Here is a 17,293-nt window from a genome sequence, read left to right on the forward strand (position 1 = left end):
ACCTAGATCTGTTCCCCTACCCTACTACTCCCCATTTACCCCTGAATCAATCTACATATCCCTGAACACTACAGGCAATTTAGTGTGGCTAATTCACCTAACCTGCACATCTTTGGATTGTGGGAGGAATCCCACGCAGACATGGGGAGAGCGTGCAAACTCCACACACACGGTCGCCCAAGGCTGGAATTGAACCCGGGTCCTTGGTGCTATGAGGCAGCAGTGCTAACCATTGAGCTACTATGAGCACTGCTTGCCTGGGCTGGTAATAAATGCTCGAGCCTCATAATATTCTCTGAATGTAAACAAAGAAGCCATCTTCAGGCACTCCAATTAAGAGCAGACAGGTTGGAAACAGGAATGGAGCAGAGATTTACTGAAACACATTCGGTAAGATTTTGAGGAGACTTTCAAGGGTAAGAAGAGGGGTGATATGGCCATGACAGGATGAAGTCTGTAACAATTAGAGTAAAATTGCAGGCCAGAAAGGGTAGAGGATGGGATAGTGTAGTGAATGGACTGAGGTGTAAGGCTGGAATGGTTGGAGTGGGAGATGATTGAAGAAGGATTTTTAAACCAGGGTACAACTATTGACATTTGGGTGACTAGAGAGCCAGTTAAAATCCAGAAAGGGGTGGGGCTGAGGGACAACAAGGACTTCATCACATGAAGTCAAAGCCATGTTTCCTTCATCTCATCTCGACTCACAGCCATATAGAATTTCTCCAGGATCAGGCTGACCACTGATTAGCAGTGGGACAGCAGGGGTTCGAAGAGGGTCATTGATATAGTCGGCAATATGACTGGATTAGAAAGGTAGAGACTGGTGGATGTGGGTTCATGGCAGATGGTGGAATTTGCAGTCAATCCATTGCCGAGTGTCACAATATCCCATCTGGCTCAGTATTGTCCTTTAAGCCTACATGTGACTCCAGACCCACAGCAATATGGTTGACACTTAACTACCCCTCTGGGCAATTAGGGACGGACAAAAATTGCTGGCCTAGCCCTCATCCTGCCCTCATCCCATGAATGAATTACTCCCCCTGATTGTCACAAAATCTCGGTGGCTACACAAAGACTCTTCAGGGAAGGAAATTAGCCATCTTGTGTGATCTACATGTGGCTTCAAATCCAAATGTTGGCTTCTCACTGGCCTCCAAGGCACTCGGTTCAAGGACAAGAGCCATGGGTCGCAATTATTGGGATCACCAGTGATTCCCACTCCCATGAATAGAAAGCTGCGATGTAGCAGTGCCAATCTCCAATTTGCTTAACACCTCTATCAATGACTGATCTGTTGAGAATGTTGCAAGAGCTAATCTAAAACTTGTTGTTGATGTATTGTCTGGGATTTCTCATTGTTTTTTGAGTCTACTTTTCCTTTTCTGCTTGATCTTGTTCTGCCACTTACACCAAGAGTTAAATTCACCCATTGCTATCCATTCCAAAAATAAATTACAGGAAGTGTATAGAAGGCCGAACAAAGAGTTCCTTGGTTCTCAGCATTTTATACAAAACCAACCAAAGGTTCATTATCCTAAAACTCCCCTGCCCAAAGAGTCAGCTCACTGTCTTCTTGGGGGTTCAGATTTCACTCTGATCCACGTGATCCAGATTCAGACTCCCATGAGGGAAGTGGAAATGCTAAATTCCCATAGGTACCTTCCTCAGGATGTGGCGATATATCAAAGTCCTATCGACCCTGTCAGGAAGATTCCATGGCTTATTCCAGTTGGAGCATGGGAATCCTCCCCATGACATGACTCATCCTTCTCCTGTAATCAATAGCACAAAAGGTAAACGCAGAGAATGCTGGAGAAACTCAGCAGGTCTGGCAGTTTCTGCGGAGAATCCTGTAAGACTCCTCTTCAGAACAGAGTGATATCAGACTCGAAACGTTAACTCTGTTTCTCTCTCCTCGGGTGCTGTCCAACCTGCTGAGTTTCTCCAGCATTCTCTGGGTTTGTTTCTGATTTCCAGTGTCCGCAGTATTCTGCTTTTGACATGAAAAGGTAAGTTGTCTGGTCCCCACGTGTCCTAGTTTGTAGAAACTTCCATTGAAACTGAGTGCTATGGAACTGAGGTTCAAAAAGAAGTGAATTAATGAAAATGTATTTCTAAATGTCCTGCGGGGCTTTTCGACATGTCAGCCAGTCGCTCGTCCATGTCAGAGAGAATTCCATCAGCTGTGGTACCCCTGTGTGTGGTTGAGTATTGTGTAAAATTCTCCCCCCTCAGCTCAGTTACACAGGGACAGGTTGGGGTGAAGGATTCAACTGGGGAGAGGAATATTAACGCGGTTTAGTTTCATCCAAACATTGCCTTTCTTTCTTGCAGCAATGGACATTACCGACATTTTGAAAGGCAAGGCGGAAAGTGATGAGGACAAACACCATTTTATTCCCTTTCAACAGTAAGTGTAGACTTATATTGTCTTAATGTTGTCCAGGCAGTTCCTTGTAGTAAACAGAGTCGAGAGTGTGGTGCTGGAAAAACACAGCAGGTCAGGCAGCATCCAAGGAGCAGGAGCATTGACTTTTCAGGCACGAGCCCTTCATCAGGAATGAGCCATCTGATGAAGGGCTCTTGCCTGAAACATCGATTTTCCTGCTCCTTGGATGCTGCCTGACCTGCTGTGCTTTTCCAGCATCACATCTTGACTCTGATGTCCAGCATCTGCAGTCCTCACTTTCTCCCTGTGGGAAACACCCCAAAAATAATTGGAGCTTTGCTACTTGACTTTTATTTGTGTAATTGCAATTCCTCATTTACAATGTGGAATTAAAAATAACCCACCCAGCATGAGCAATTTAGTGCGGGCAATCCTGCACACCTTTGGACTGTGGGAGGAAACGCTCACAGACATGGGGAGAATGCACAAACTCCATGCAGACAGTCACCCGAGAGTGGAATTGAATCTGGGTCCCTGGTGCTGCGAGGCAGCTGTGCTCACCACTGATCCACCATATTCTATACAGCTCCAGTGTAACCTTTCTACGCATTCAATCTGTGCCACAACTGAGAAAGGCAAGCATCCTGTATACCTTCTTAACTACCCCATTATCCTGCACTCTTGAAGCTTTCAAGCATGTGTGGCCAAGCATTCAAAGATTGTTGTGTTCCTCTGAGCTTCCTAGTGCCCTGCCATTCATTGATTCCTCCCTTGCTTTGTTATTTCTTCCAAAATGCATCACCTTACACTTATCAGGATTAAATTCCATCTGCCGCTGATCTGACCAATTTGTCTATATTTTCCTGTAACCCAAAACTATCTTTCTCCCTGTCACCCACCTGGCCAATGATCATGATTGCTCCAATATGTTGGTCAGGATTGTCAGACTGAGGGGTTGATTGGACGAATGACCAGCTGTGTTCTAACACAGGACTCTGGTACCGATTGAACTTTTCCTGTTCCTGGCTTCCTCTGGAAGTCAGATCCTGGCCCTCTAATGCGATTGCACTTCTTGCAGCGCCTTGTGCTGGCCGTTAAGATGCAGCTAGCTCTCTCTCTCTCTCACAGGCCCTCAAACGGTCGGCATGCACAAATGCTCAGAGCAATTTCACAGATGGCTGACCTGTTGCCCTGTCAGGTAACAGGAGGCCTTGATAATCCTCCCTGCGGTACGAGACAGGAATGATGTGGATTACTTTGGCTTTCTTTTGAAGCTAATGAGTTTGGTCAGTTGTGGCGTTACACCACTCAAGTGACCTCCCGACATGGAATAATATTCCAGAAGTATCTCCTGAAGTTAATTATTTTCAAAATTCTTTTCTTTCCTTCTTTCCCTACAGAGTAGCAGCTGAAAATGATTTCCTCCACACTTTAATCCATAAGGTCGTCGCTGCCAAAGACATAAACCACAAAGGACAAGGTAACATATTCCTGTCAAAGTCTCTCTGCACTTTAGCACAGCAAAGCCTTTATCTTTCTCAAATCCACTTTTATTAATATTTATCTAGGCCCAAGCTATGTTTATCTCAGGGGACTGGGCTTTAGTGTAGTGCTGTTGGAAGTGGCCTGAATGCTGTTGGGGGGGGGGGGTTTGGTGGTATTATTCACTGGTATGCTTGTGGTCACTCCCATCATGGCCCTCACAGTGTGGCAGGGCCAACTGGGCAAACGTGCAGCTTGTTTGTCAAGATGCACAAGGAATGCGTGACTATTCCTCCTTTGTTGTTTCGGGGGAGATGTGTGTTTGCTGATTAACAGCCAGTATTCCCTGACCGCCCCTCATTGCCCTTGACCTGAGAGGCAGCATGGTGGAGGGAAATTATCATTGCTGTGCGTCTGGAGTCACGAGACTTGGCAAGGATGGCGGATTTCTGTCCCTGTTACAAAGGGCAGGTTGACGTCCCTCTGACAATATTAGAGTAGTGCTGGAAAAGCACAGCAGGCCAGGCAGCATCTGAGGAGCAGGGAAATCGACATTTTGGGCAGAAGCCCTTCATCAGGAAACGTCAATTTTGCTGCTCCTCGGATGCTGCCTAACCAGCTGTACTTTTCCAGCACTACTCTAATCTTGACTCTAATCTCCAGCATCTGCAGTACTCACTTTCACTTATCCCTCTGATGATAACACCCAAAACACCCAGAGGGGAGCACCTGGCTTCATCTGATAACGTAGTGTGACAAGGGGTATAAAGGAGGGGTTAAATGGAGTGAAATCCTTTCACTCACTTTCCAATAATAATTTATTTATCTAACTCCAACATTGAACAAATGAACAGATTTCCGAACCAACTGGAGAATTATTCCCTAATTACTACCTATCCCCTAGCTGAATTAAATTCTATTGGTATGCTGTTTCAATAACACAGGTCCCACTTATGTAAATCCAATTAATAAGAACAATAAATTAAAACTTAGTCTCTCAAGATTCACACTGACTGGATCCTCTGCTGATTCTGCTGTCGGGGATAGTTTCCTTGTTATTCTCCTGTTCTGAACGCTTCTCTCTGTCGAATACTGGTGTCAAGAATATTCGCTAAATGTGCCATGTGCCTTATAGGTGGGTGGTGCTTTGTTTTAGAGAGCGTGGAGATTTCTTGTGAGAGCCTGATTTTTCTTTCTCAGATGGTGGGTTTGCTCTCAGTTCAGGTGGCAGGTGGCTCTCCCTCTAATTTTCAAATGCCCGCATCTTTTATACATGTGACTACATATTAACTTCTTTGCAATCCGATTGGTTTGAGGTAATTGACTCACAGAAAACTAGCATGCAGGTACAGTAGACAATAAAGTAAGTGAAGGGAATGTTGGCTTTTATACCTTAAGTATTAGAATGGAAATGTAAGGAAGCATTGTTACAAACATACAAGGCATTGGCGAGACTGCACCGGGGGATTATTGTGTACTGTTTTGCTCTCCTTATTTGTGGAAAGCTTTTAAAGGAATGTCACAATGCTTACCCTCACGTTTTCCAGATTTGCCACTTTGTTTTTACACACCAATTTCGTGACAGCCCCCAAGGAGCATGGCTGAACTCGATGGGTTGTTACACACCTCCACGATAGTTGTCATGGTCACCACTGCTGAGACAGGTTTATGCTTTGCCGGTTTAGTCATTAAATGCTGGGATTTGAAGTGGCTGGGATTTGATTTGCCTCCATTGGCATTGGAGGCAGTTCGGAGGAGGTTCACTCAATTGATCCCTGAGATGAGGGATTTGTCATATGAAGAGAGATTGAACAGTTTAGGCCAATACACTCTCGAATTTAGAAGGATGAGGGGAGATCAAATTGAGGTTTTCAAGATGGTAAAAGGTGTGAATAAAATAGACGTGGAACAGGTGCTTTTTCTTGTGGGGCATTCTGGGATGAGAGGTCATAGTCTTAGGATAAGGGGTAGCAAATTTTAAAACAGAAGCACTGCTGCCTCACAGCACTGGGAAACCCAGGTTCGATTCCAGCCTCAGGCAACTGCCTGTGTGGAGTTTGCACATTCTCCCCGTGCCTGCATGGGTTTCCTCCCAGTCCAAAGATGTGCAGGTTAAATGAATTGGCTGTGCTAAATTGCCCAGAGTGGAATCGAGTAGGGGAGTGGGTCTGGGTGGGTTACTTTTCGAAGTGTTGGTGTGGGCTTGTTGGACTGAAGGGCCTGTTTCCACACTGTAGGGATTCTAATTCTAATTCCAATTTACACACCTCGTGATAGTTGTCACGGTCACATTGCTGAGGCAAGTTTATGCTTTGCCGGTTTATTCATTAAATGCTGGGATATGAGCCCATGTGCCCAGAGATTTTGCCTGAGCCTCTGGATGAAGGGTGCATCACTGTCTTCCCTGTGTTCACTGTCAAACAATCTCTAACTCTACTTTGAGACAAGATCTGCTATTTGTTTTTTTTTACAATATGGGTCCAGTTAATGTGAACGTAGGGTCAGTTGTCCCTAGGGCCTCCACCTCCACCAGCATTATTTAAAAGCCAACCCACCTGGCGTTCAATTGACTTGCCTTTGGCTGACCTGACCTGTGCAGCATTAGTGAAAGCGGTGTGTGGATAACAGAGTCATAGAGTCCTACACCTCGAGACAGGCCCTTTGGCCCAAACTGGCCCCATGCCGAACAAAATGTCCATCCACACTAACCCCATTCCCTGCAGTTGGCCCATATCCTTCTAAACCTTTCCTATCCATGTATTTATCCAAATACCTTTTAAATGTTGTTGATGTACCTGCCTCAACCACCTCCACTGGCTCATTCCATATGTGTACCATCTTCTGTGTGAAATAGTTGCCCCTCAGGTTCCCTTTTATTCTTTCCTCTCTAACCTTAAACTGATGCCCTCTAGTCCTCCATTCTGGGAAAAAGACTGAATGCATTCACCCCATCTGAGCCTCTCATAGTCTTAGACACCTCTATAAGATCCTCCCTCAGTCTCCTATATTCTAAAGAAAAAAGTCCTAGCTTGTCCAACCTCTCCCTATAACTCAGACCATTGAATCTTAGCGACATCCTTGTAAATTTCTTCTGCACTCTTTCCAGTTTAGCAACATCCTTCCTATAATAAGGTGACCAACACTGAACATAGTACTCCAAGTGTGGCCTCACCAATGTCCTGTCCAACTTCAATATAATTTCTAATGTTGAGATTTTCAAAAGAGTAGCCCTGGGCTTTGGCAAGGAGGTTGTTTTTGGGCCTGTCCTGCTTCAGCAGTGGGGTCTAAGGTTGTGGTACCTCTCAGACTGCAGCTTGCTTTGTAATTGGAGTGCGTCAGCATTGGGTGGAGGAGGAAGATAGTTCTCCGGTGAAGGCCTGATCCACCAAGGATCTTTACTAAGCACCACTCCTTTCTTGGACTCAACCAGGAGCAGTGTCCAAGGCTCATGGATTTCACTAAAGAACTGGTCACTGGATTGTTCCAACTCCTGCAAGCCCTTGCAGCCTGCTGATGATGGCACTGCCAATCATTGCTGCCCTAGATTTCTCAATCTGCCCATCTACCCAGAAATGAGAGCCCATGGCATCAGCAGAACCTCTCAAATCCCCATCTTTCACCACAAGGGAACTTTATCCCCATCAGAATAATCAGAGAGAGGTTCATCAGGCCAGTGGGATTCCCATTGGTGCAGGGTGTCATTTATCGCATCGAGAAGTTAACGGCAGGTATGTTCCGGTCTAGCTGCTCCCCTGGTAAATGTGACTCTGTGACTGGAGGATCTTCTGAGTTAATGTCCATTCACCTGGCAGCAGCTGAAATGCATTCAATCTTGCGACATTCAGCCATGTCTGTAATAATTTTGCCACCACAAGAAGCAGAAGCTAACAGTCATCGAGCCCATGGCCGCACTCGAGCACCTGACTACATTAGTTTGACAGCCCCATCAGCAACACAGAATGTCAGACTGCAAACCTTCAACTCCCAGAGCAAGTGATCTACGACCTGCAAATCCCCATCTTGTACTCACTAGACCACGTTGGGCAACCAGACTCAACAGAAGGCAACTTGAGTGGAGGGGTGGGAAGATAAGAAGGTAGGGAGGAGATAAGGAAGTAACGCCCTTTGCTCCAGACCCACCATTTGTGAGGAGGGACAGAGCCACCAGTTCTCTAAGATGTTATCCCGACATCACAGTCATTCCTCAAGCCTGTATCTTCCAGTTCATTTGGTACAGGCCATCTCAGTGTGGCCACAGTTCAGAAATAGAATTCATCCAACAATGAAACCATTTCATACCAACGTTACCCACACAGATCTTTCACGTGTATGCAAACCTGAACTCATAGAATCATAGAATCCCTATAGTGTGGAAACAGACCATTTGACCCATCGAGTCCACACCAACCCCATGAAGAGCATCCCACCCTGACCTATATCCCTATTCTATCCCTGTAACCCTGCATTTCCAAGGTTAATGCACCTAACTTACACATCCCTGGACACTATGGGCAATTTGGCATGGCCAATCCACCTAACCTGCACATCTTTGGACTGCAGGAGGAAACAAGAGCACCCAGAGGAAACCCATATTGAACTGTTGGGTTTTCTGCCTTACCTTCAGAATTATTATTATAGAATCCCCACCGAGTTGAAATAGGCCCTTTGGGTCCACACCAACCCTCTGAAGAGTAACCCACTAAACCCATTTCCCTATCCTATTATCCCACATTTACCCCTGACTAATGCACCTAACCTACACATCCCTGAACACAGTGGGCAATTTAGCATGACCAATTCACCTAACCTGCACATCTTGGGTTTGTGGGAGGAAACTGGAGCACCAGAGGAAACCCACACAGACACAGGGAGAATGTGCAAACTCCACACTAACAATAGCCCGAGGTGGGAATTGATCAAGGGTCCCTGGCTGTGTGGCAGCAGTGCTAACCACTGAGCCACCATGCCACCCTTCTTAGTGCAGACATGAGCATTTGTAGAAGGAGGAATGTTGTCCTTCTGAGGCGGTACAGCAGGATGGTATGCTACAAAGCCACTGCTGTCCCCTTGGCAGTGCCCTGGTTATCCTGAGGGGGTCAGTTCACTCAGTTAGCCGGACAGCTGGTTGATGATGCAGAGTGATGTCAACAGTATGGGTTCAGTTCCCACGCCAACTGAGATCACCATGAAGATTTCTCCCCCTTGCCCGAGGAGTGGTGATCCTCAGGCTAACCCACCACCTCTCTGATGAGAGAGCAGCCCTCAGGTCTGGTAAGACAATGGCGACTTTATTTTTTTGACCCATTGGAGGAGTAAATTACTGGGTTACTGTGAGAGTCCACGATTCCCTTTAAACCTTGACATAGTGGCAGGAACGAGAGCTTGCATGCCCATAAATTATATTTTTTGTGGGTGCAAGCATGGCAGAATCTTGTGCCCATCCATTGGATGGGTTTGGCGCCAGGGATGAGAGTGTGGTGAATGGCAACGCCACCATTTTCTTTCATATGTTCCAATTAAGTCAACGGTGAGAAGGCCAGTGGTCAGCTTTCCCTGCCTGCTATCAATTCAGGCCCTTAGCTGGGTTGTCAATGCACCTGTATGGAGAAGTGGAATAGGCTGGGGCTGCTTTCCCTGGACTGTTGGAGGCTGAGGAGTGACCCTACACAAGTTTATAAAATCATGAGTGACATGGATTGGGTAAATAGTCAAGGTCTTTTCCCCAGGGTGGTAGAGTCCAAAACTAGAGAGCATAGGTTTAGGGTGAGAAGGGAAAAATATAAAAGGGACCAAAAGGGAAGTGTTTTCATGCAGAGGGTGGTACGTGTTTGGAATGAGTTGCCAGAGGAAGTGGTGGAGGCTGGCAGGTGGGACTAGATTGGCTTGGGGTGAGAAGGGAAAAATATAAAAGGGACCAAAAGGGAAGTGTTTTCATGCAGAGGGTGGTACGTGTTTGGAATGAGTTGCCAGAGGAAGTGGTGGAGGCTGGTACAATTACAATGTTTAAAAGGCATCTGAATGGGTATATGAATAGGAAGCCTTTGGAGGGATATGGGCCAGCACTGGCAGGCGCGACTAGATTGGCTTGGGATATCTGGTCAGCATGGACGGGTTGGACTGAAGGGTCTGCTTTCGTACTGTATACCTCTATGACTCTAGAGGCATGGGGAGACTAATCAATGCAGAGAACAGACTGTAACATCTCGCTGATCAAACACTGCCAAAAAGTCCTTCAAAACTCTGTCTTTCTTAAAAAACATTTTATCTCCTTTCCTTCCAAGACTGAGACCCAGCCAACAGCAACACACAACTGACTTAAAGTCCTCAGGCACAGTGTTCACTAAAACACTTCTTGACAGAACCTCCTTTTACCTTCCACCAACGTTACCTTCAAGAAATAGAAACAGCTGCGGTAATTCATTCTCAGACTCTGGATCTGGTCTCAGTCGTCTTTGACATGCCTGTACTGTACCACTGGACTCTTTAATCACTGCTACTGAGTTTGGAGGTCTCTGTAACCATTATAAAGCCTCGAACACTATTAGCCTGTCCAGAAATTTTGGTTTCAGTTTTGGTTTCCTTTGAAACTGGCAAGCTTAGATTCCTTTCTTAGTTTCCTTTTTTCCGTTGTCCTTTCCACTCTCAGTGAAAGCACAGAGGGAGTTTTTTTTAAAAAAAGGCTCTTGCGTTATCAAGTGTTGCCTCATTCTTTTATCATGATTTAAATTGAAGTAGTTATTTATATTTAAAGTTCTCATCCTTGTGATTTAAATCCCTCTGAAGGCATTGTCTTTCCCTATCTCTGTAACCTCCTTCAAATGTTGGTGGAAAGAGAATGATCTTTTAGGTTTTAAAGATATCAAGGGATAGCGCAGGAAAGTGATGTAGAAGTTCATTGGTTGAATGATGGAATAGGCTTGAGGGACTGAATGGCCTCTTCCTTCTTCTATTTTGTATGTTGTGATGAAAAACTCCAACAGCTCTGACCTATTGTGCATCCCTGTTTATTTTTATTTTCCCTGCCCTTCCAAATGGACAGAACAAGCATGAGAGCAGTTTTTAAACCAACTGGTCACCTGCTTCCTCTGCATATTTCTAGCAAGTGTGGGCTGCCGGAAATGTCATGATCATAACCAAGATGGCCTCCAGTATGACACCCTCCACAATCACTGGAAGCCATTTTGTAGTCCTCAAATGGTGCCCATAGCACCCAAATGCGGGGCATCGCTGAGCCCAATTTCAGGCCTCCTGCTCTTTGCTTGAATTAAAAACAAATTTGAAACCCAGCCTTGCTCAAGGATACTCTATCAAGGCAGGCTTTACACTCCAGGAATCTTTAGATGAAATAGAGGTCAGAAGGTCAAACACCAACTTTTATTGGCACGCATCCATTTCTAATGCTCACTCTATCTTACAGTGAGCCCAAATTTGCCCAGAGCTATTTCAATTATTTTTCGGCCCATTAGCGTCAAATGAGAGAACACTTTGTGCTAGAGAATCATGTCATTGCCCAAACTCATTCCACCGATGTTATTTATCTGCAGTAATGAGGCAGGAGACCATTACTCTTTCTGTCATGGGAGCATAAAATGGCTATTCAGCCCACTCAGTACATCCTAGCCGCAATGAGCCATGTCGCAAACTCGCTCAGCTGAGGAAATGTTAGTCAGTGATATTGAAAGATATTTCGAAGCAATAAACATTAACTCTGCAAAACTCCGACAGGCACAGGGTTAACTTAATCATAGAATCCCTGCAGTGTGGAAGCAGGCTATTTGACTATCAAGTCTACACTGAGACTCTGAAGAACATCCCACCCAGACCCCCCTCCCCCCCATATCCCTGTAACCCTGTATATCCCATGGCTAATCCACCTAGCCTCCACATTCCTGGACACTATGTGCAACTTAGCACGGCCAATCCACCCTAACCTGTCATTTTTGGACTGTGGGCGGAAGCTAGTGCAGAGGAAACCCACACAGACACGGGGAGGAAACCTACACAGATACTGGGAGAATGTCCACGCAGACAGTTGCCCAAGGGGGGAATTGAACCCTGGTACCTGGGGCTGTAAGGCAGCAGTGCTAACCGCTGAGAGAGTCATATTGGATCGAAATATTCACTCTGCTTTTCTGTCTCCACAGATGCTGTGGAGGGAGCATCTGTGGAGACCTGTTTATTTGTCCAGCATTTTCTGTGTTGATAGTAGAATGTCAGTACCAGTAACAGTGAACAAAAAACTCACGGGTTATAGGAAAAACTATCAGGTTCATTAATGCTGTTTCGGGAAGAGAAGCTGTCTTAGCCGTATCTGACTCCATTCACAAAGCCATGTATGTCGGTGTATTCAAAAAGGAGGATTGTCATCTCCTTCTCAAGAAAATTTCAGGATGACCATCAAATGTTGTATTTGTCAACAACAACTGACGACTTGTGAATGAATAGCATAAATTCAACATGAGCTACAGGGAGAGGCTGAATAGGCTGGGGCTGTTTTTCCTGGAGCATTGGAGGCTGAGGGGTGTCCTTATTGAGGTTTACAAACTCATGAGGGGCATAGATAAGGTGAAAAGACAAGGTCTTTTCCCCAGGGTGGGGTAGTATAGAACTAGAGGGCATAGGTTTAGAGTGAAAGGTGAAATATTTAAAAGGGACCTATGGGGCAACCTTTTCACGCAGAGGGTGGTGTGTGTATGGAATGAGCTGCCAGAGGAAGTGGTGGAGGCTGGTACAGTTACAGCATTCAAAAGACATCTGGATGGGTATATGAATAGGAAGGGTTCAGAGGGATATGGGCCAAGTGCTGGCAAATGAGCATGGACGTGTTGGACCAAAGGGTCAGTTTCCGTGCTGGACATCGTTCTGACTTTACCACCAGAACTCCAGCAGAAACTCTAGCAGTGGTGCAGGATTGAAACTCCCACACACAAAAAAACAATGAAAAAGCTGCTGGACATCTGATACCAAAACAGAAATTGCTGGAAAATCTCAGCAGCTCTGGCAACATCTGTAGAGAGAAAGCAGAGTTAATGTTGTGGGTCCAGTGACTCCTGTTCAGAACTGGAACTCCCACCCTTTCTCTGGAAATAAGGATCAAAATCATCAAATGCATTGATTTCACCTTTCCAAAAAAAGAAGTCCTGTTTCTATGTGTTAAAGCCTTTGACCATTCCTTCAAATAATCCTCTGTCTTTGCTCCACCCTCTGCTGTCAATCCAAGGGTTGAACATGCCATGTCGCTGTTCCATTATTCAATTAGATCATGGCTGATATGCAGCTCAACCCAGTTCAGTTGTATTAGCTCTATAATCCCCTTAGCTCACAAAATTCAATTGAGTGAACTCTTGAAAGCTTCAAATATCTCTTGATATAACTTTCTAGGATTGGTGGAGGGATGTGAGGAACAGAGGGTTTAAAGTTTTTACTAACGTTTAGAAACATAGGACTATGCTTCTCAAATATTTCCCTTTTGTAACCCCACTTCAGGGCTAGAAAATTGCTACAACCCCTCAGTGACTAGTGGCAGAGGGAGAAATGAAGCCTTAAGACAGCAGGAGGTATCAGTCATTGTTGCCTTGGTGTACATGACTTCAAAACTTTGAATTGTGGCCTCTGTTAGGGCCCTGAGGGCTCCACCATTTTGTGAAGCCTTGACATTGGACATAGGAACAGAGGCTTCAGGAGCAGGCCATTTGGCCCATCAAGCCTGTTCTGCCATTCAGGAAATTCACGGCTGATCCTGTTGTGATGATGCTGCTCATTAAACAAGGTTATTGCTGTGTCATAGAGTCATAGAGATGTACAACATGGAAACAGACCCTTCGGTCCAACCCGTCCATGCCGACCGGATGTCCCAACCCGATCTAATCCACCTGCCAGCATCCGGCCCATATCCCTCCAAACCGTTCCTATCCATATACCCATCCAAATGCCTCTTAAATGTTGTAATTGTACCAGTCCCCACCACTCCCTCTGGCAGCTCATTCCATACACGTACCACCCTCTGTGTGAAAAAGTTGCCCCTTAGGTCCCTTTTATATCTTTCCCCTCTCACCCTAAACCTTGCCCTCTAGTTCTGGACTCCCCGACCCCAGGGAGAAGACTTTATCTATTTATCCTATCCATGCCCCTCCTAATGTTGTAAACCTCTATAAGGTCACCCCTTAGCCTCCGACGCTCTAGGGAAAACAGCCCTAGCCTGTTCAAATCCTCCAACCCTGGCAAAGTCCTTATAAATCTTTTCTGAACCGTTTCAAGTTTCACAACATCTTTCTGATAGGAAGGAGACCAGAATTGCTCACAATATTCCAACTGTGGCCTAACCAACGTCCTGTACAGCCGCAACAAGACCTCCCAACTCCTTTACTCAATACTCTGACCAATAAAGGAAAGCATACCAAACGCCTTCTTCACTATCCTATCTACCTGCAACTCCACTTTCAAGGAGCTATGAACCTGCACTCCAAGGTCTCTTTGTTCAGCAACACGCCTTGGATTGTTTTTTTAGAGAGGTCGTAAAAGTAACGATTTGGAAATACATGGCTAGGATGGACTTTAGGGCCAATTTGATTATAGCTAACAAATATTTCCTAAGGCAAAAGGCTTTCAAGTTTTACAACAAAAAAAAAATTGTACAATGAAAGGGGCATGGCCTGTTCTTCCAGCTCAACCTTTCTCTGGTTTGGTTTGGTTTGGTTTTAACAGTCTCGCTATTCACTGAAAAGCAGTCAGTTTGGTTTGGCATTGATGGTCCAGGAAACAGCTACATGGAAGAAGGTATTCCATGCTGAAACTCTCTGCCATCTCTCTCTCTCTCTCTCCTATAAGACCCTGTGTTTGATTTTACCTTTTGTGTCAAAGGGTTTTTATGGGGAATGTTGCAAGTATTTGGAACAGCATCGTGAAGTTGGGATAATCTGTTGCATTTTCATGTCGGTAAAGTTGTTCTATATTCTGTTCTCTTTTGCTAGTGTTTCATTTGGTAAACTTGTAAATAAACTCTGTTTAATTTAAAATTATGTTGTTTGACCAGCTGTATCTCTCCTGGAATATCCACTCTGCACCTGCTTAAAATAACTAGCAAAGTAAGGGTCTGGGCTACTTTCTTGGAATGTTTGGAGGGGGTCTGGCCTGGTCCATAACACTGTTGTGGTTTCAGTGCCACTTTCCTGTCTGGCCCGCACTTGGCAGGGAGAAACATTGTGCATGGAATAACACGCAAGTGGGATTTTCACCTTTGCCTTTCTCATAGGTCTCTGGGTCTCCATGAAGTTGCTATCGGGGGATCTGAAACAGATTCGAAAGAACCACCCTCACCTGGTGGACAGAAACACTGTGGTGGCAAGGAAAATGGGGTTTCCCGAGATCATCATGCCAGGTCTGTCAGTGTTAATTGTTCTGAACACAAATAATCACTTACACCAATGAATGACACTTTCAATCTTTTTTGTGCTGTGGGAAATGAATATCTTATCTATGCCCTGATATTTTCAGGTCAGTGCTAACTTCAGATTATGTGAGTCCTCTTAGACAGGGACCCCTAAAGATCACACCCGACAGTGAGTATTGGTCACTATTAAGTGAATTGATGTCAGAGTAATAGAATCATGTGCTGCAGAGGGAGGCCATTTTGACCCTTGGTCCCACACTGGCTTATGTGGAGAGTTTTAAATTAACAGACTGACAAGGATCAATGCTTGCATCTCTCCTCTTCATAGTCTATGTCAATGGTTTGGATGTGGGGCGGGAACTGTCATATTTGCAAATTTTCAAGTGATTCAAAGTCAGGTCAGAGTGTGAATTGTGAGGAGGATGAAAAGAAGCTTCAAATGGGATTTTGCGAGTCTCCGAAGTGGAATATAATCTGTGAGGTAGAGTGGTAGGAGCAACAAAGGTGCAAGGCATTCCTTAAGTAGTAAGAGATTGGGAAGTGTTGACATTTTTTTATCATTCATTGCATAAGGGCATCACCGGCTCTGTCAACTTTTATTGTCCTTCCCAATTGCACCAGAGAGCAGTTACGAGTCAGCAACATAGTGCGTCTGGAGTCATGTGTAGGCCAGACAAACTAAGAATAACAGTTACCCTTCCTAGATAACATTAGTCAACCAGCTGGGTTTTTCCTGACAAGTGATGATGGTTTCATGGTCATCACAGAATCCCCACAGTGTGGAAACAGGCCATTTGGCCCAACAAGTCCACACCCATGCTTAGAAGAGCATCCCACCCAGACTCTGCCCCCCCTCCCACCCCAATATCCCTGCATTTCCATGACTAATTCAACTAGTCGGTTTATCCCTGCACACCATGGATAATTTAACATGGCCAATCCATCTGACCTGCACATCTTTGGACAGTGGGAGGAAACCAGCAAATCCACATAGACACAGGGAGAATGTGCAAACTCCACATAGACAGTTTGCAGAGGCTAGAATTGAACCCAGGTCACTGGTGCTGTGATGCAGCAGTACTAATGACTAAGCCACCATGCCAGCCCTCATCAGTAGACTCTTAAATCCAGATTTTCTTTCTTGCATTCAAATCCTAACATCTGCCTTGGTGGGAATTGAACCTGGGTCCCTAGGACATTATCTGGATGTGTGAATTAACAGTCCAGCGATAACATCACTAGGCTATTGTTTCCCTATTTGATGTCTAAAGAGATCCAAGTATCCCTGTTCATAAGGTACTGAAAGCTAGCATGCAGATGCAGCAAGCAGCTTGGAAAGAAAATGGTGTTTTAGCCTTTATTACGAGAGGGTTTGAGTACAGGAGCAAAGAACTCTTGTTTAATTTGTACAGAGCACTGGTAAAGTGACAGCTGGAGTAATGTGGGCACTTCTAGTCCCATTGCTGAACGAAGGATATAATTACCATATTTGATTTGATTTATTATTATGGCCACATGTACCGAGATACAGTGAAAAGTACTGTTTCTATTACCCTGATGCCCTTACCTAAGTGCATCAGGGTAATAGAACAGTATGCAAAATAAAATGTTACAGCTACAGAGAAGGTGCAGAGAAGGATTAACTGTAAAATAAGAGTGGTTCATTCTTAAGTCTGATAACTGCGAGGAAGAAGCTGTTCTTGAATCTGTCGGGACGTGTTTTCAAACTTTTGTACCTTCTGCCTGATGGGAGAGTGTGGAAGAGAGTGTGACCGGGTTGGGAGGAGTCTTTGATGATGTTGGCTGCTTTCCCAAGGCAGTGGGAAATGTAGATGGAGTCGATGGAAGGAAGGCTAGTTTTTGTGGTGGACTGGACTGCGTTCACAACTCTCTGTAGTTTCTTGCAGTCTCGAGCAGAGCAGATACCATACAAAGCTGTGATGCATTCAGATAGGATACTTTCTGTGGAGCATCTATTAAAAAAAAATCAGCGAAGGTTGATCCAACTGATTCCTGGGATGGGAAGA

At 45.1% G+C, this 17,293-nt stretch overlaps 1 protein-coding gene across 1 annotated transcript in view; it reads left to right on the top strand.

The window, feature by feature from the left end:
- Positions 1 to 17,293, top strand: part of LOC122553785 (dedicator of cytokinesis protein 2-like) — a 1,227,980-nt gene that overhangs the window by 215,933 nt on the left and 994,754 nt on the right. The window contains exons 11-13 of the mRNA XM_043698147.1: positions 2,341 to 2,416; positions 3,796 to 3,875; positions 15,129 to 15,254. Of these exons, the coding sequence (XP_043554082.1) occupies positions 2,341 to 2,416; positions 3,796 to 3,875; positions 15,129 to 15,254 (282 nt within the window). The remainder of the gene's footprint in view (positions 1 to 2,340; positions 2,417 to 3,795; positions 3,876 to 15,128; positions 15,255 to 17,293) is intronic.

Source organism: Chiloscyllium plagiosum, chromosome 1, assembly GCF_004010195.1.
Source record: "Chiloscyllium plagiosum isolate BGI_BamShark_2017 chromosome 1, ASM401019v2, whole genome shotgun sequence".
NCBI lineage: Eukaryota > Metazoa > Chordata > Chondrichthyes > Orectolobiformes > Hemiscylliidae > Chiloscyllium > Chiloscyllium plagiosum.